Source organism: Hippocampus zosterae, chromosome 10, assembly GCF_025434085.1.
Source record: "Hippocampus zosterae strain Florida chromosome 10, ASM2543408v3, whole genome shotgun sequence".
Classification (NCBI taxonomy): domain Eukaryota; kingdom Metazoa; phylum Chordata; class Actinopteri; order Syngnathiformes; family Syngnathidae; genus Hippocampus; species Hippocampus zosterae.
The window spans coordinates 21647148-21667482 of NC_067460.1; the positions used below are offsets into that span (position 1 = coordinate 21647148).

The 20335-nt window shown below is 43.4% G+C and overlaps 2 protein-coding genes and 1 long non-coding RNA gene across 7 annotated transcripts in view; 1 reads left to right on the forward strand and 2 right to left on the reverse strand.

The window, feature by feature from the left end:
• Positions 1-14571, forward strand: part of fli1 (Fli-1 proto-oncogene, ETS transcription factor) — a 36217-nt gene extending 21646 nt beyond the window's left edge. For all 5 annotated transcript variants that reach the window (XM_052078513.1, XM_052078514.1, XM_052078515.1 and 2 more), the window contains exons 6-9: positions 9504-9563; positions 10584-10643; positions 10913-10960; positions 11053-14571. In XM_052078513.1, the coding sequence (XP_051934473.1) occupies positions 9504-9563; positions 10584-10643; positions 10913-10960; positions 11053-11582 (698 nt within the window). In that variant the 3' untranslated portion in view covers positions 11583-14571. The remainder of the gene's footprint in view (positions 1-9503; positions 9564-10583; positions 10644-10912; positions 10961-11052) is intronic.
• Positions 14051-20335, reverse strand: part of LOC127609032 (uncharacterized) — a 114468-nt gene continuing 108183 nt past the window's right edge. The window contains exon 2 of the long non-coding RNA XR_007964456.1: positions 14051-15600. This is a non-coding gene — a long non-coding RNA (uncharacterized LOC127609032). The remainder of the gene's footprint in view (positions 15601-20335) is intronic.
• kcnj1a.1 (potassium inwardly rectifying channel subfamily J member 1a, tandem duplicate 1) lies at positions 16450-20247 on the reverse strand. The gene is made up of 2 exons (XM_052078567.1): positions 20088-20247; positions 16450-18237 (listed from the first exon to the last, which is right to left on the reverse strand). The coding sequence occupies exon 2, from the start codon at positions 18217-18219 to the stop codon at positions 17098-17100; it is 1122 nt and encodes a 373-aa protein (XP_051934527.1). The 5' UTR covers positions 18220-18237; positions 20088-20247; the 3' UTR covers positions 16450-17097.

Genomic DNA, 20335 nt, shown 5'->3' on the forward strand with positions numbered 1-20335 from the left:
TTAACAAGGAGCTAAAAAGTGGCGCGCTGATGAGTTCCATCCGCAGCAGGCAGGGCGAAGACAGACGGTGAATGCAATGATTGTGGAAACAAGACAAGAGGCATGAGGTGGATATGCATCAGTGACAGGTGCTGAGGCAACAACGCGAGGATGATTGGCTACTCAGAGCACATTGTATCGGGCGTGAGTTTGTCCATGTGATGGTTGAAAAGAAGGCAATCAAAGGACGTTTTGCAATTTGTTGGAAACATTTGGCACAGTGGATGTAACTCGGTTTCAATGCCGGGTTTTTGTGATAGAAAGCCTGACCGTTGAAAATCATTACCAACCATTAATGTGGCCGATTACCTGTACAACTCAAGTGATTTATTTTGAAATATTTTCAGAAAGGGAAGTACGGACAAAAAGTAAGCTCAAGTGTGCATGTATTTTTATAGTTTGGATTAGCGATGAGAAAGTGAAGCCCGGAGATGCTTCATGAAGCAGTTGTTGTATTTATTAACTGTTTATTAACTGACCCAAAATTAATTTAGACGGCACTGTTGGTTTCAAAAAAGGGGGGTTAGTCAGTGCACTTTCAGCCTTTTGTTGAACAGAGAGAGCCATCTAGAAGAGGCCAAAAAAAAAAAAATACATTGGCCTCTGCAGGAAGCTAATTTCAAGCGTCATTTTCCCATCGCTAGTTTGCTAGGTTGTGTTTGTGTTCAGAATTGACGCATTCACATCACATTATTTCAGTCGTTTTGATTTTTTCTTTCATGTTCATTGGAGTTGTACAGTTTATAGGTCGCGGGGAAAGGCGGAAAAGATTTTTAAATGAGTGACGTTAAAAAGGGGTTGCTTTCATTATTACAGTTGACTGTTGTGGTGTATAATTGAACAACATGAGACCAAGAAGTGATGAGAATATTTTGGGCAAACCAAAATTACCCAAACTGTGCAATTTTACAATGACAGAAAATATCAAGATGAAAGACAGTGTGAGCAGTATTGTCGTAGCGGTACTCGGTTTAACGTTGTTTGTCATGGTGCAGATTGAGAATTTTTGGTTCACTTTTCACAGTTCCAGTGCGTTTGCACCGGGTTTCCAATCGGAGCAGTCTCGCAAAACAAAGCTCTTTGCCGCAGTTCACAACCACTTTGAAATGTCCACTAAATGACAGGAGTAGGAACATTTTTCATCAAAAATGAGTCACAGGGATATTTCTAAAGATTTATTGGTGTTAGTGTAGCTAATTTTGTGAAATGGTGACAGTGTGCTTGAAATAAGACAATCTGTCCTGGGACGGTCGACGTTCAATTTGGACGGCTCTTGAAAACTGTTGCCATCATCAAACCTTAACTTTGTTTAACAGACAGTAATACACACGTTTTGTGAAAAAAAAGACATTTAAAATCACAACTTTTCCTTCTGTACAAATACTGAGAAGGAGAAAACAACAATATGGTGACACTTTAGTTTTGCGGTAATTTCTTAATGAGATTGGGTTGATCGGAACACCTCCGTATGGACATGCTCCTTTTTTTTAGAATACGTTTGGTACACAAAAAGCCAAGAAAACACAACACAGTTCCTCTTTTGCACATTGAACCGATGTCTCTTGTGATGTTTTTTTTTTTCAATTATTTTCCCAAAATAAATTTGACTCGTTTTCTAAATAATCCAAATTTAAATTCAACCAACTCTTCAAAATCATAGCGCATAACCGAGCTAAGCCTTTTCGGGACAACGCCCGAAGTGACTTCCTGCGGATACCTTTTCACTCTACAAACATGACTGGCTCGACATAACGCAAACACGGCCCGAAGCTCGCATCGCAATAAAGAAAGCTACACATCCTTTACGTCGGCCATCTGGTGTCACCGCAAGAGGAGCGAGAACCCGCTGCAATAACAATGATAGCCCGACTCGCAGGATGAGAGGCCCATCCAGGCAGGAAAAGAGGAAACTCTGCGTCTGATAAGTGTCCGAAAATGCCCTCGGACTCGTTATCTGCCCCCGGGCGGCGAGCGCTGCAGCGGGCCGATGTCGCGAGGGTTCTTTACAGTGCGAGTCGGCCATTGGGAAGGACAGATAAGATTCTGCTAGGTCACCCCTCGACCCCCGGCCTTCCTGCTTCTCAGCGCCAGGTATTTGGACTGGCACGGAGAGCGGGTTACTCCCTTCAAGAGCATTTCCCTTTCACAAGATGTGACTTCTATTATGAGCTGCCTGAGTGACGATACACGTGATCCATTCTTTCGCCAATGTACGGCCTACTCCCAGCCAAGAAAAAGAGGATGCGGTCACGTGATATCCTCAAACCGAAACGTCCACACGGAAATAATGCAATTAGTAAATACGTATGCAATGACTGCTGCTTGAGATTGACGTTTTAATCCCTTGTGTCGGGGCACACGTTCTAATATCGATCATTTGGCCATCTTTCCGAAAAAAAAAGAAATAATTATTAAAGCTATTAAATGATGAGGGCAAACACACGATACTGCCGTTTTGCAAACAGGAGTCACTTCTCAGTTCTCTTATTTTTTTTTCTTTTAAAAAAAAATTATGATTAGCTCTAAGTTACATGGTAATTTTGGAGGATTTTTACCAAAAATAATGTAAGATTGAACACTGCCAGTTTCAGCATGATGGTTGATCAACAGTTTTTCATTTAAAAAAAAGGGAATATTTATCACTAATAATGGATACAATAAGGTTTTCCTTGGTCAAACTATTGACGTCAAAAAAATTGTAATAACCGAAGACCTATTTTGGTGACATTGTGACAGTCGTGCAAGTTTACGAATATGAAAAATATTACACATTACAAAAACAAACCGTTGGTCTGTTTTTTTACATCCCCTATCTCAATTTTAGTATTCACACTATTAAACTACACACCTGCCCGGCGCCTCAGGTCTGTGGACCAGTCTTTGTTAGAAGTACCAAGAACTAAACTGAGGCTCACAGGGGATCGAGCCTTTTCTGTTGCTGGTCCCTCTCTCTGGAATGACCTCCCACTGAACATTCGGCAAGCCTCCTCGCTGCCCATCTTTAAAGCCCTCCTCAAAACTCACTTGTATTCTTTGGCGTTCGACTCAGCATGACTTGGATTTGTTCTTGATTTTACTGCTTGGTGCTTTCTACCGCCTTTATTACCGATTCGGCTTACTGTTTATTGCATGTACAGCACTTTGTATGCAGCGATGGCTGTTTGAAAGTGCTCTATAAATACTGTTGACTTGACTTGACTTGAACAATAGGTTTACCGTTAGGGTTTGGATGTGACCCCAATAACACGACAACAGGCAGGTATCTTTGAAGCCAACAATTGCCGTAGTTTATTGAAGAGTCTTCGCAAAGTCACTCAGGGGGAAGCGCGACGAGTCCACACAAGGAACAAGAAGCTGTGAGTCAATTTGCACCAGTCCAAACGAGCAGATAGGCAACAGGTGGGCGCTGAGCTGACGAGTCTCAGGTGTGCTGAGGAGGCTGCCTGACTGGGCCCTCCCTCACATTTACCACAGCAATTGAAAAGGAACACTGGATTTTTATTTTTTTAATAATAATAATAATAATAATAATAATAATAGGGCGGCCCGGTAGTCCAGTGGTTAGCACGTCGGCTTCACAGTGCAGAGGTTCCGGGTTCAATTCCAGCTCCGGCCTCCTTGTGTGGAGTTTGCATGTTCTCCTCGGGCCTGCGTGGGTTTTCTCCGGGTGCTCCGGTTTCCTCCCACATTCCAAAAACATGCATGGCAGGCTGATTGAACACTCTAAATTGTCAGTGGGTGTGAGTGTGAGCGTGGATGGTTGTTCGTCTCTGTGTGCCCTGTGATTGGCTGGCAACCGATTCAGGGTGTCCCCCGCCTACTGCCCGAAGACAGCTGGGATCGGCTCCAGCACCCCCCGCGACCCTAGTGAGGATCAAGTGGCTCGGAAGATGAATGAATGAATAATAATACATTTTATTTATAAGCGCCTTTCAAGACACCCAAGGACACTTTACAATAACAAAAAACACAAAATGGGGATTTTTAAGACCTTTTCACATCATATTGAAGGATTTAAGTGCGTTCTGTGAAGGGATACCGAAGGCCTTCATTTCAAGAATGTAAGACATTTCAAGGACCCGTGAGCAGCCTTCTTTTTGGTTTGGAATCATGTAAAAGACTATTTTTGGCGGGGTAAAATGGGAGCACGTTGAGTACAGCGACATCAGCCACTTTTGCCTTTTTTTTTCTTAGTATTTTTGTTAGACTCTTCTGTAACATTCAGTCGCAGCATTCTGCTTCAATATGTTTTAAAAATGTGAGGCAAACAAAGTTTGCTCCGGGATAAGCCCTTTATCAGAACGTTTCACAGATCAGCGCTGCCAGATGTTCATGTTCATATTGCCACTCGAGAGGAGCCAAATACTTTGCAGGCTCTTTGGGGTTGAGTAAGCACAAGCATCCCGCAGGAGACAACCCTTAATCTGGCCCAGACACTGCGGTGTAAAATGTAATGTTATGAATAAAAGGCAGAGTATGAAACACGGAATGTAGCAGCAATGAAAGGGTGTGAGTGTCTGTCCGCGCGCGTGTGCGTGTGCCCGTGTATGTGTTTAAAATCTGACTGCTTGTGGATTGGCATGCATGTGCACATGTGGCTTGCTGCATGTCTCCTTCGAACACATTACATTGCTTTACGAGCCTTTCCTAAAATGAGTGTCGGGATCCAAAATGCGCCGGTCTAAATCTGGTCACTCATTGTGAAAGTAAAATGTTGTGTGTGTGTGTGTGTGTGTGTGTGTGTGTGTGTGTGTGTGTGTACGTGTGTATATACAAATGTGTGTGTGTGTGTGTGTGTATATGTATATATATACAAATGTGTGTGTGTGTGTGTGTGTGTGTGTGTGTGTGTGTGTGTGTGTGTGTGTGTGTGTGTGTGTGTGTGTGTACGTGTGTATATACAAATGTGTGTGTGTGTGTGTGTATATGTATATATATACAAATGTGTGTGTGTGTGTGTGTGTGTGTGTGTGTGTGTGTGTATACAAATGTGTGTGTGTGTGTATATGTGTACACACACACACACACAGTATTTAACTTTCACTATGTATATATATGTATATATATTCAGTTGTTTCAGTCCAACTGTAAAAACTTTATTTTTTAATGGCTTGGAAAATATTTATATGGCCCAGTTCATATTTTATGAGAGAGGGAGAGAGAGAGAGCGAGAGAGAGAGAGAGAGAGATTGTGTGTATATATATATAATATATTGTCCTTTTTTTCTGTTGTCAATGGTCAAAGTGGCTCTTTTGAGTATTTGAGGTTGCCAACCTCTGCTGAAGACCAACAGTTCTTTAAACTTGCGATTCGCACTTCGGGAAACTTTCGGAATCTTTGAGTAACTTCAAGAAACATGTTTTTTGTACTTTGAGAGGAATTCAGAGTACCCGGAGAAAACACATAGCAAGGTGGATATGCTGACCACTAGGCCACTGCGTAAATGATCTAAACAGTGTTGTATAGGAAAACGACATTGTACAAATAAATTCCACCCTGATTGCTTGGAATAGATATTCTTGTGTAAACAAATGCCCCCTGCTCTCACAAACAAGGTTTTAATGACGTTTAATGGTTGCCGTTTGCCCCCCCCCCCAAAAGAAAATATGAATATTTGTCTTTCATTGACTGTTTCACTGTTCAAGATAGCTTTAAAAGAATCCAAGATGTGACTTGGGTTGCCAGGTTTCTCTCCAAAAAGTTGCTCTCTCTCTCACACACACACTCACACAAACACACACACACACACACACACTTCATGTCTTTCCACCTTTCTCGCCCTCTCCGTGTCTAGCACTTGGGTCTTGTTTTGACTAAATGGTCGCGCAGTCAAAAGTCTCCCAGGAGCGTGCACCACACCCCAGACAAGAGTGGAAACTGGCTCGAGTCACAGTCAGAGCAAAAGCAAAGGAAAAATGAGGGAGGTGGGAGAGAGCGGGGGAGGCGATTTAGGGTTGCGCTCTTGAGTCGACGTCTGCGAGGCTGGCTCGCTCTGCTTTGCCCCCAGACCGTTTTACTTCTTTTTTTTGGGTGGGGGGGTATTCTGCTGCTTCTCCTTCTGTTCATTCACTGGCCTCTCGCAACCTCTCGCTGCAGTGAACACAACAAAAACAAGAGCTACAAAAGTGGATTGTGGGGGCACACATTTTGTGGCGTCTTTACTTCATTCTTTCGTAGCACCGCAGCGTTGGTTGAAGCGGGCGACTTCAAACTGATATCAGAAATCCTCTTGGGGCTGTTTATGAACAAACAGCAGAGTGGAATTCGGCCTGTCCTTACCAGGAACTTCATTACAGTTGTTTTCCTTCTAAATTCCAAACATTTTGTGCACTTTTCCAGTCTTTGCTTCCGATTTGTCTTACTGTTTATTGTGCATGTTAAATTGCTCCATGTACAGCACTTTGTATGCAGCGATTTGCTGTTTGAAAGTGCTCGAGAAATACTGTTGACTTGACTTGACTGATGATTTATTTCTTCCCATCTGTCATTTCTATCCACCGTCTTCTCTGCATGTCGATGGAGCAGACTTGGCTGGGTTTCTTTCAAGGTGCTGTTGAGTGGATGTGTGTGTTGGTGCTTTCGGGGTGTCGGTGGTGGTGGTGGTTAGCGTGAAGAGGTGGGGGAGAGAAAGGGCAGGTAAAACAAAGAGAGGTTGTCTACAGGCGAGGGGGCAGGAAACACGAGTCTCCGCGGACTCGCTGCTCCTAAGCCTGCGCTAGATTGGACCTGACAGGCCCTCAGCCATGGCGGCCCGCTTGTTCTTTGTCCCATTTTGCTCATTTTTACCATCTTTTCATCATTCTAATGACTTTTTGCCAGTTAATATCCATCGCCTTTCATGCTTATATCTGCGCTCTCAATTGCCTTTTACTACACTTTGAACACCAGTCCCCTGAAGGGGCCCTTTGGTGAAATATTTTAGGGTTTTAAATGTTTAATAGGTGGGAAATAATTGATGAGACAAAAAAGATTACTGCGCAGCATAAATTTTGCCGGTTCCCATTGAGAGGACTCTTTGAAACAATGTGACATTAAATATCCATTCAAAAGAAGTTTTTGAACTTATGGGTGAAACTTTCAGAATATAGCTTCATTTAAAAGATTGGCTAAAGCTGTGTTTTTTTAATTTATATCAGTACAGTAGATCATTTTTGCACAAAAGAGTGTGCCTGGTTTTTGTTGAGCGGTTAACATATTTTTGTCCACAAGAGGGCAATATAGCGCAGTGGACAAGGGAAGGCTGTGTTGAGGATAAAAATGATGCAGGTTAAATTATTTTTAATGCTACTGTTAGTGATAAAATGTCATAAAAAATGTAAATAATAAATAATAATAAATAAATTATAAATAATAAATAATAATAATAAATAATAATAATAAAATGTATATATATGTATAAAAATATTATATATATATATATATATATATATATATATATATATATATATATATATATATATGTATATAATAATAATAATAATACAATAATAATACATTTTATTTGTGGGCACCTTTCTAGAAACTCAAGGACACCTTACAACAAGCAGTTAAAATCACGAGTACAATGTTAAAAACAACATCAAATAAGAAAAAATAAATACAACAAAAATAAATAAATAAATAAAATAATGGCTTTATGTGTTTTGAGGCCGGATTATATATATAATATATATATATATATATATATATATATATATATATATATATATATATATATATATATATATATATATATATATATATAATACGTTCACCAAAGCATATACTACAACTGTACCATAATAAAATTTCCTCTACAATTCATACTGCACATATGCAGTACCTGTATGTCCTCCCATCATTTCAATGTCAATGTCACACACACACACATCCGCTTATCCTCCCAAGGGTCGCTGCGGGTTGCTGGAGCCTATCCCAGCCAAGAGAGAGAAGGCGAGAACTATAGAGATGTGCTCTGTGAGCTCTATTCGATTCCAGAACAGTCTCTAATAAAAGCATATACCGGTCTCCACGTTAAGGTAGCCACATAGATTTTCCAGACTTACCTTGTCAATTTGGGATTCCCGCAAATGGGAAAAGGGATTGCCTCTTGACCTTGAAACCAGCGTGCCGATCCGAGTCGCGACCTCTGTCAGCACACTTACACCTCAAGTGCCTTCTGGGGGAAACACAAGTGATTTGAATTGGAAATTTAAAAAAAAAAAAAAAAAAAAGGGAAGACAAAAATTCCATGGCTTGCCAAATACTTTAGAGTTCAATGTGCTCTGGCAACTGTTTGAGCTGTGAGAATAATGCAAGACATCATAGGTGCTGGCCAGGTGCACTCTGAGGATAGCGGGGTGTCTTTGAGACTCAGCCAGGGGCTCATCGCATCCTCTGTTTTGCCTGTTTGTGTCAGAGTGACTGATCGCTACTGGAGTGAGCCAGGGTTGGCCGTTAGTCAACGTTTCATGAAGGGAGGAAGTGAACGCGTTGTATGTGGAACTATCAACTTTAATTCACCTTTCATTTGTGGTGAGGGGCTTTGCAAGTTGCCCGATGGTCTGTAATCGTTGTCCAACAGTGTACCCACACAATCGTCCCTGTGTGCCAAACGGGACAACACTGCCGCGACCAGATATCCTGTCGAGAGCCATTTCAGCCGCGTTTCTCAGTGATTGATGAATGTGCTGTTGGTACCGGATAAATAATCCGGTACGCGGCGATGACGAATTGTCGCCACATATGGGGGATAATACGTTGTAACAGTTGTTGACATTGGAATTATAACATGACTTGAGCATTGATTCTCAAAATCTGGTGCACGTACCACCAGCAAATGTTTTTATTTTCAACCCGTGCGTAATGTTTACAGTGGCTTGTTTCTAATCCAGTACAATGCGTTTGAATTTTATCATTTAGAAGGACTGAAGTGCCCTCAGTGCCATATATTTTAATCATGGCTTCAGTGCAAGAGTTTATTTTTCCTGTTTTCAAGCAAAATGTTAACATGAACACTATATGTCGTATAATATTGCAATATCTTACAAGAATATTAAATATGCCGTTTATAATCAAACTGCTGCAGCATTTTTGGATGAACGTTTAGGCCTATTAAGCTACAGTATTTTTAATGTTGGTACCTGGACAGTAGACACTAGAGCACAGTGAATTTTCTTTTTAGACTTGCCCTGGCCTCCAAGGATGTTGCGGCCCCTGTGAACGTTCATTAAGAAAAAAAAAAAGAGCCATAAGTGCACATTTGCCTTGTTGAAAACTGCTTTCAGGGCCGAGTTCCTTTTTTTTTTTGTTCTATGGTTCATTAATATTTTCCTCTTAAGTGTGTTATTCCAAGGAAGTAGGCGCACACAAAAAGCCAGGAAAAACACAGAAGGAGTGGCAAGGAAGCATGTTGCAGAGAAATAGTTATGTTATGAATATTTCGACATGGCCTAAATGTTGTTCTCCATTTTTATCCCATTAGACCCTTCATACGATGCTGTACGACGGACAGGATGGTCAAACAACATGCACAGTGCCAAAGGTAAGGACTAAAAGCTCTGTATAATTCAGGTTCATATATCGTACCTGTTAACTCATACGGTTTCGCCATAGTTCATGCGGATTTTGTGGTGAATCTTACGTAAATGGCCGTATCGCGCAAATCGTACGGATTCTGAAATTATTTTTTTTTTGTTCACCAACTCCAAATGATTTCGGAGTTGGTGAAAAAAGTACCACAGGAATACAACTCTGAAGTAGAATGATGATTAGACATTAACCAGACATTGTATTATGGAGATCTACAATAAATATCATTGAAAATTTCGTGGGGTTTTTTTTTCTGCCGTTATTTTGACATATAAAATGCTTTGGTATATTATAAGGATTTTTTTGCTCTTTATAAGGATTTTTTGGGGGTAGTTTATACAGGTTGGCGCTCCGAAAAGTTGACAGGTATGATTATATATATATATATATATATATATATATAATGGGCAGCCCGGTAGTCCAGTGGTTAGTACGTCGGCTTCACAGTGCAGAGGTACCGGGTTCGATTCCAGCTCCGGCCTCCCTGTGTGGAGTTTGCATGTTCTCCCCGGGCCTCCGTGGGTTTTCTCCGGGTGCTCCGGTTTCCTCCCACATTCCAAAAATATGCATGGCAGGCTGATTGAACACTCTAAATTGTCCCTAGGTGTGAGTGTGAGTGTGAGTGCGAATGGTTGTTCGTTTCTGTGTGCCCTGCGATTGGCTGGCAACCGATTCAGAGTGTCCCCCGCCTACTGCCCGGAGACAGCTGGGATAGGCTCCAGCACCCCCCGCGACCCTTGTGAGGATCAAGCGGTTAGGAAGATGAATGAATGAATGAATATATATATATATATATATATATATATATATATATATATATATATATATATATATATATATATATATATATATATATATATATATATATATAAGGGGTCACTTATATACACGGGGGCTGCATGCGGCTTGTGGTGCGCCAGTTGTGTCGTCTGTTTCTCTGAAGTCTTTTTTCACTCTGTCCCTCCATCTGCAGGCTCACCAGTTGTAACTCAGAATGTGACTAAAACCGCCGAGCAGCCCAGAGCTCAACCAGGTAGCAGCTGTTTATGTGCTTTTTTTTTTTTTTTTTTTTCCGGATGGTGTTGCAACCGCTATTTTAAAGCCCTCCGCCCTCACAGATTCTTGGCAAGAGGGAATTGTTGAGTGTGGAAATGTATTTTTAGTAGTGAAATCTGCCCTGGAAGGGTAGTCCAGGTTAATAATATGTTCACGACTACTTTATATGCATGACCTCCGATCCATGCCAGCGAGTGCAGGACGGTGTCCTTTTCAAGAGCATAACGTGTGTGTATTTGTTCACAGATCCTTACCAGATACTCGGTCCCACCAGTAGTCGCCTAGCCAATCCTGGTAAGAATGCCGATGAACACGTGTGTAATATCTCAGAAACAAAAGCATTTGAGCGCGAACCAACGATGAGCCCCTCGTGTTCTGCTCAACAGGTTCAGGCCAGATCCAACTTTGGCAGTTCCTTTTGGAGCTCCTGTCGGACAGTGCCAACGCCGGCTGCATCACCTGGGAGGGCACCAACGGCGAGTTCAAGATGACGGACCCGGACGAGGTTGCGCGACGATGGGGCGAGCGCAAGAGCAAACCCAACATGAACTACGACAAACTGAGCCGAGCGTTGCGCTACTACTACGACAAAAACATCATGACCAAGGTGCACGGCAAACGCTACGCTTATAAGTTTGACTTCCACGGAATCGCCCAGGCGCTGCAACCGCATCCCACCGAGTCGTCCATGTATAAGTACCCCTCGGACCTAGCCTACGTGCCTTCCTACCACAGCCACCAGCAGAAGGTCAACTTCGTATCCCCTCACCCTCCGTCCATGCCGGTTACCTCCTCCAACTTCTTCGGACCAACTGCTCCATACTGGAGCTCGCCCGCCGCCGGCATCTACCCTAACCCCAACGTCCCTCGCCATCCGAACACCCACGTGCCCTCCCATCTGGGCAGTTACTATTAAAACGCCTCGATGGAGCGTCAAGGCCTGCCGTTGCTGACCTGCCCTCCCAATAACGCTCGACCCAAATGACGGCGACGAGGAGGCATGAGGAGATGGAAAGAGATGATTTTATATTTGTTCCAAATTTCCAAACAACTGGATGCCTATAGTCCAAAAATGGAATACTGTACTACTTAATTACCTTTCGAAGACTTGATGTTTTGGACCTTTATTTTCCGCAAACCCCCCTGCACCCCCTGAAAGCTGCACCTGGTTCTTCCCCGAAACGTTTGTCAAGCCAAAGTCCGAGGACAGAAGAGCAATCGCGTCTGCCCAGACATGGCCCTTTATTTACGGGTCTCAATCTACTACGTCCTCCTGAGTACATCGCAGCCATTACGCTTGAAAGCATCCGCTCTTTTTCCACCATCTACAACCGTGTCGGACGGAGTTTGTTATTCCCACCACATCGAAGCCTTCATCTGGTTTTATTTCCCCCCCCCCCCGCCCCCCCCCCCCCCCCCCCACTGCCTCTGCTGGTCCATCTGTACCCTTTTATGTGTGTGTTGAGAATCTTCTGGAATTTGCTGGAAAAAGATGGAGCCCTCCACCCCCGACCCCCCTCCCCTCCCAACCCCCGCACCACCACACAAGTCACGGACCTTTCTCGGCACTGAATGAAAGTTGGCAACTGGAATATGCCATTCACAATTTAATTTATCCTCCAAACTGGAAGGCAAGAGTGGAGTTTAACGGTTGGGGGAGGAAGCGCTGTATGTCTGCTGAACTGTCAGTTGTACTTTAAATGCTTTCCGCGTTGCGTGCGGAGTTGACGACAGGCAACGCGTACAGCTCTGTTGTGCTGAGGAAGCCGAGTCGAGGCGTAATTGAAGCAATTTCGCAACAAAGTCAACCCAGAGCCGACACGCTCGGCTATTAAAAAGTTTACTGCGTCGTCGCCTCCAAGCCATGTTTTGTCTCTCCGCCATGTCAGTATTAATGTGAATGTTGTCCGGTTTGTGTCTTAAAAGAGGATGCCAAATCAAAGATTGTCAGGGGGATTTCATTCATTCATTCATCTTCCTAACTGCTTGATCCTCACTAGGGTCGCGGGGGGTGCTGGAGCCAACCCCAGCTGTCTCCGGGCAGTAGGCGGGGCACACCCTGAATCGGTTGCCAGCCAATCGCAGGGCACACATAGACGAACAACCATCCACGCTCACACTCACACTTAGGGACAATTTAGAGTGTTCAATCAGCCTGCCAAGCATATTTTTGGAATGTGGGAGGAAACCGGAGCACCCGGAGAAAACCCACGCAGGCCCGGGGAGAACATGCAAACTCCACACAGGGAGGCCGGAGCTGGAATCGAACCCGGTACCTCTGCACTGTGAAGCTCACGTGCTAACCACTGGACTACCGGGCCGCCCGGGGGATTTCATATTATCAAGAAAAACAAAATGGATTTTGATGGTCGTGTTCATTCTTAAATATGAAAAATCCTTCTCTCGGTTTAATAACGAGACTGCAAAATCTCAAACGAGTGCATCGCAATAAAACCAGTGCCTCCGGTTTACCGTGTGATGAAATGAGCATTGAACCCCGACAGTGTTAGCATCATTCTTTAACTGCTGTTCCACGCAGTCTTCAAGAGACTCGAAATATCCCCCCCCCCCCCCCCGCCCCCACCCCCCCGATGAGAAGTCTTGACAATTTTTGATTTGTTTCATGACTGCCACGGTGCCTCATCTCCTTTCGGGGGCCAGTCGGGGATCACATAGGCCACACTGAGGAAGTGGCTTTCTCAATTTGTTGTCAAGTTGCATAATACCGGGGCTGGATCCTAGTTTGAGAGCAGCATGTATGCTTGAATGTTAGTTTCTCACTGATCGGAAGGGCCAGATAAAACATGCACAGAGACTTCCTCCTCATGTAATCGCATCATATCCTAAACATTTTCATCGTGGGCCGCACAAGCCGATATGAGCAAATGCATTCCGTGACCAGTATTGTGACGCAGACACTTGAAAGTGAATGACTTTTGGACTAAGCTTATCAGAGAACAAAACCGATTTGAAAATATGATGAGATGAAACACGGAATTCCTCAGATTCGCAAACGCTGTGCGTTTGTCAGACCTATTTTTTATTATTTTAGATGCGTTCAGTCAACTAGGCATTAAAGCAACTTACTGTATAAATTATGCAGAGCTATTTTCATATGTGACACAGTATTAAAAAGAGACAAGAGAATTAATACGAGTTGACCTCGGTCAAAAAAAAAAAAAATGCAAATCTTTGAAGTCCATTTCTGCTCAGTAGTTGTTGTTTCAGCATTTAAGCGGTTTTATGTTTGTACATTTGAGCAATACATTTTTAGCATTTTTGTGTTTTTTTTAATGTTCTTCTTATTGTCGTTATTTTGTATGAGATTGTGTCACATCCCAAGTGCCTTTGCGCGCACAATTTTTTTTTTTGTTGCCTTCTCCACCAAAAAACAAGTGACTGCTTGAAATCAAACACAGGGACATTTCAACTCTGTGTGTTCTTGAATTGCTTCTGAAGCCAAACAGACCAAAAATTGGTGGATGTCAAGATATTGTATGTAAATTAATACAGACGGCGTTAACATCCACCGACTTCCAGCTGAAAAAGGGAACCTGCAATTTCTAATGCGCCACGAACATTACTTTTATCTTAACAATATCAGTCAAAAGGGACCTATACTACTTCTTATAAGCAATGTATTTTGGATATCACATACACAGACCCCCCCCCATGTGTGTGTGCGTGTGTGTGTTTGTACGTGCATGTGTGTGTGTGTGTGCGCGCGCGTCTGTGTGTGTGAGTGTGTTTATAATTGGACAAGTAGCCTATGCATTAATTATTATTATTATTATTATTATTGTTAATAATTATGATTGTCATTCCTGCAATGTATGAAGTCGGACCTTTTCAAAAAGGGCTTTTGTATAGGAAAATGTGAGAAATAAATATTTTTACCTCCCAAACTCTCTCCTGTGACCTATCAATGGCTTCAGCTTGTTTCCATGGTAACGCAGCAACTTTTCATTTTGAGAACAACTGGATGGTGAAATTTTATTTTTCTGTCTTTTTTATTATTATTATTTTTTTTTTTTACATGAACCAAGGTGACTATTTACAGTATACTTTGCATTTCATCGTGAGGTGCATTTTTGGGTACCCCCCCCCCCCAAAAAAACTAAAAAACAACCATGGCACCACACACCGGTCACACACAGGAATGTGGAACAACTACAAATTGTGCGTCCACGCCCGTCTTTAGACAGTAGCAGCCACACAGAGGTTCAGAGAGGTTTAAAAAAAAAAAAAGCCTATTCTGACACCATGTTTGGACTACATGGAACTTTTCATTTTGTTAAGAACATTTTTGGGTTGACTTCCCGTGAAAGTGGCCGCCTCCAAAATGTTATTTATTCATGACGAATACATTTATTTATCTGTCTATGCCAGCGATGTACATACATCGACAGGCACACCAATCAAATGGTGTTCAATTAGACGCTGCACTAAACCAGAGAATCCACCTGTTGCTGTTCATTTAGCAGAATATGTCATGTAGTTTTGGAGGAACTTGAGAGAAACTCAATATCATTTCAATTTTGATCCTATTTTTGACATTTTCGCTCAGCGGTGAGATTTTTTTTGTTTTTCTGATGTAAAATAAGTGCCTTGGGTCAATCAAGGTTGGAAATATTGGATTAGAGTTGCATCCATTGCGCTCCCAAACATGTTGGCTCGTCTGTTTGCTGTTTCAACTTCACTTTGTTGAGATGAAAATCCGTAATAGGGGTGATAGCCGGCCAGCAGTATGTTCCTTTGACCTTATTCATTCATTCATTCATTTTCCGAGCCGCTTGATCCTCACTAGGGTCGCGGGGGGGTGCTGGAGCCTATCTCAGCTGTCTTCGGGCAGTAGGCGGGGGACACCCTGAATCGGTTGCCAGCCAATTGCAGGGCACACAGAGACGAACAACCATTCGCACTCACACTCACACCTAGGGACAATTTAGAGTGTTCAATCAGCCTGCCATGCACATTTTTGGAATGTGGGAGGAAACCGGAGCACCCGGAGAAAACCCACGCAGAACCCGGGGAGAACATGCAAACTCCACACAGGGAGGCCGGAGCTGGAATCGAACCCGGTACCTCTGCACTGTGAAGCCGACGTGCTAACCACTGGACTACCGGGCCGCCATCCTTTGACCTTATGTCAATCATAATTTCACGTGGACACCAATGCAAGGCAGGCAATTGTTTGGGGACTATCCCCTCCCCCCCCCCCGGGCTAGTCAAAATGGTATAACCCAAGAGGCAAGGTGCGACTTGCCATCGTTACCGTGAGTTGCATTTCATTCTATTAAAGCATCAGTCAAATGCCATAATGCAGGGGTGCCCAAACTTTTTGGATCAAAGATCTACTTTTTGATCAACTAACCTCACGGGATCTACCCTTACCGGCGCGCGCACGCACACACACACACACACAAATTTAAGATTTACCTGCTTTATTTTATTTTTTAAATATTTTTTTTAGTGAAAATGAGACCGATTAGTGTGCAGTGTATATTAACACAAAAAATATATTACTAATATGTACAAAGACTTACAAATGGTTGTTTGTTTTTTTTCTTCTCGACACTCCTCGGATCTACTTGGGACCTGTCTTAGATCTACCGGTAGATCAGGATCGACCTAATGGGCATCCCTGTCATAATGTCTTGTGTCATTAATAACACAAACAGCAATCTTGTGTGCAAAAATAGTTTTAGTTCAGCTATTCCCCCCACCCAACCCCCCCCCCCACCCAATGAGACCAAGTAGAAAAAAAAAACAATAAAATGATATTTGATTTCATTCAATGGTTCCATCGTTTAAGTGTTTCATGAAAACATTGCTCTCCACTATAATGTCACTCAAGTGTTCCACATCGAAGCTAGGCGAGAGCCGGTGCTGGAATACCTAAACAAAAGTTAATGTTTCAAGGACCAAGTGTCTATTTTTGTTTGGCAGACAACACAGGTATGAATTATGAAACAACTGCTAATATTGCTCAGTCATCCGTGACATTTGCGAGGCACCCGAAACAAGTTGTTCAAGATTCATGCACAGAATCACACCGTCTTTTTTGCTCTCCTCAGTAAATCCGATGCGCGGCGTCCGAGGGAAATTACAAGCGACTCATCTTCATTCACGGCGAGAGCTCATTCGATTTTCTTTTGCGAGAAGACCTCGAGTACATTCATCCTTTTCTCCTCCGATATTCCGGCCAAAGCCATTTTCATAGCATGGCGAGCCTTCCGAAAACAAGTTCTCGGCTGATAGACATTGACGGGCGTGGCTTGGCGTGCATACAACAATTGTTCCCAATAATTCAGTCGACACACACCTTTTCCAAATGAGCTTCTCTTACGCACTGTTTTGCCAAACATGCTTTGGGATATTTGAGAGGTTCATCGGCGGAATGTCTTTTATCACCAGCCGTGTAGTCAGTCTTACATCTTGGTGATACAAGCAGGATCGTGGATGTCAATCACCTCAAAACCCTGGTTGTCAAGTCCATCTTTGGAGTGATGGTGGTGACCTTTGATGTTGTGGAAACAGTAGGCGCAGTGAGCGGTGGCCACGGGCACCACCTTGGAAAAGTTGGAGAAATCCACCCTGTATTTACCTTCTTTGCTTCGGGAGATGATGGGCAGGAAGTTGTAGCCCCACATGATCTCCTGGGGAATGAAGGAAGTCCGCACTTGACAGGAGGAACTGGTGGACTCGGCGGTGCCGTCCAAGAACACCACCAGCTCAAACTCTTGCTTGTGGAGCGTGTCCACCGCCATCTCAAAGAACGGGCTGCCCTTGCTGATCACGTGGCAAAGGGTGAGCGGGCACACGAAGAATAGGTTGTCCTTCCCGGCGTCCACCATGAAGTCAATGTTCACCTGGTCCATGATGATGGTCTCGCCGTCTGGCGTAATGGTGGTTCTCAGCAGTTTGCCGTAGATCTGGCTGCCGATCATGAGGGTCTTGCGCAGGTTGGCCACTCGTATCGACAAGCAAAGGGCGCCGTTCTTGGGGCTGATGACGGCCATGTCGCTGAAGGAGATGGTCTTCGCTCTCTTCTTAGGCGAGGAAATTTTCGATAAGATGATTCCGCACATGAAGCAGTTGATGACGGCGCCGAGGAGGGACTGGATGATGACAAGGGCCACGGCGCCGGGGCAAACGGGGGTGAGGGCTCGCCCACCGTACCCGATGGTCGTCTGGGTTTCCAGGGAGTACAAGAACGCGGTGGTGAGTCCAGCGACATTGTCCACGCAAGGCATGTGGTCCGCGGGGGGTTCCTGCCAGGTCAGATCTCCGTTATTCCGGGCAATCCAGTACCAGAGCAGGCCGAAAATGAACCAGCTCATGGTGAAAGAGGCAATGAAGAATAAGAGCACAAAACGCCACCGGATCTCCACGAATGTGGTCCAGAAGTCGGCCAGGAAGACAAAGTGCTTGCTGTACTTGATGTTTCCATATTCGATGTTGCAATGGCCGTCTTTGGTCACCAGCCTGGTCCTGCGACGCTTTCGCTCAGCCAGGTAGCTCTGGAGACGTTTATTGATTGGACCAAACATTTTCGACGAGTCCTCGACCTTGATGACAGAAAATAAAGCATGATCAGCACATGGGTCATTTCATTCATAAAACAGCAATTGCAGTATAGGGGTGTGCTGGAGGCTATCCCAGCTGTCTTCGGGTAGTAGGCGGGGGTCACCCTGAACCGGTTGCCAGCCAATCGCAGGGCACACAGAGACGGACAACCATCCGCGCTCACACTCACACCCATGGACAATTTTTGAGTGTTCAATCAGTCCGTCATGCATGTTTTTGAAATGTGGGAGGACACCGGAGTACCCGGAGAAAAGCCAAAACAGGCAAACTCCACACAGAGAGGCCGGAGTCGGAATCTAACCCACGACCGCCGCACTATGAGATCGACGCGCTAACCACTGGACCACCTGGCAGCCAATGTAATAACACTTCACAAAATTTCAACTTCAAGCAGAAAATAAAAATCACCCAAATAAACACGTCAACCAAGGTAGAAAACTAATTTTTCAGATAAGATACGAGTTCAATCCTTATTTGCTGACTAAAGCTCCAAAGAAACTATGTGCATGTTTTTGCTGAGTCAAGTGCGCACACAAACGCTTGATGGTCTTACTTAATTGGTACAAAACAGTCTGTACAGCGGCTCGAGTTTTTGTTTATTTCAGCCTTCAAAGCTCGCATTTCATTAGTTTTTTTTATCCCTTTGCATCTTTTTCATGTGCCTAGCTCATAGGTGTCCAACTCAGGTCCTGGAGGGCCGCTGCCCTGCATGTTTTCCAAGTCTCCCTGTTGCAACACACCTGATTCAAATGAACAGGTTCAATGTCAGGCTTGCGCAGAGCTTGCAGATGATCTGATCATTTGAATCAGGTGTGTTGCAACAGGGAGACTTGGAAAAACTTGCAGGGCAGCGGCCCTCCAGGACCTGAGTTGGACACCTATGGCCTAGATCATTCTGAATGAACTGCAATCATATTCTGCAATTATAGGAAAACAACACTCAGTTGCCTGAGGTTGATTATAGTCGTGTGTTTCGTTTTATGATTAAAACGTTTTTTTGCTTTTGTTCGTATTCCTCTAGGGTCATGCTCTGAGCTCGGATGTGATCTCCTGATGCTGATTATTAACAGTTAATAGTAACACACAATGTAGAATATGTACACATGATTGTGTCTTTATCGTCTAATTTAATTCTGCACAAAATCATTTGCCATTTTTTTGCACATCCACTCCGAATGGGATGCAAAAGTCAGTCTAACAAATGTGAGTCCATGTGCATCTCAGTGAAATTGTTTATTACACATTCATTGTTGCTCAAATAGGAACACAATATTTCGTTAAAAATTGTAAAAACATACACAATTGAAAAAATATGTTTTACATCGGTCCTTCTCAAACAGTGGGGCGGACCCAAAACCACCCCCCTTAAACCTCCTCCCAGGTGTTATTAGGTGTTTTTTGTTCACCAAGTACCCGTCAACAGGTGCAGAGGTCTCATTGAGCATTACAGAAATCTTCTTTTTTTTTACAGTTATTAATGTTTGTCTGGGTAAGTTGCATGACTTTTTAAAATCATTCTTTTCGATGTAAGTAAAGCAATTTATATGAGACTTTTATGAGATAAGTTAAAATGTTATACAGTACAGTGCTCTACTGTATGTTATTACTGTTGTAATAACATACATACATACTATTATAACATACTGTTATAATAGCACGCTATATGAGTTTCAATCTCGTGGTTATGATTGCATGACTGCCATTGGATTTTGAATAAAATGATGCAATATTAGGATTCATGCTATGATTTTTAATATCCAATAACAATCTGAAAATAATCTGACACAAAAAAGGACGACTGTACGTCTCGCCGGGAATAAATAATGCTCACCTCAACGGATATAAACTAGCTTGCAGCGCATCCAGCTCAGTGTTGATGTCCAGCTCCACCTCTTTGGTCCTCTTCACAGTTGACTGGCAGAGTTTTATAGGCGTGTCCTCTAATGCCTGCTCTACTGCACTCACGTACATTTATACTGTCCTCTCACAGCGGAACGGCCAGGTAGTGTTTACGCCCACAGAAACATCAAGCAACACGCCCCAGCCCCCACCCCACCTTCAAACACACGCACACATGCA

What these genes read in the sequence shown, in the direction of transcription:
- kcnj1a.1 (XM_052078567.1), bottom strand. Translation starts at nt 18,219, where the DNA reads ATGTTTGGTCCAATCAATAAACGTCTCCAGAGCTACCTGGCTGAGCGA.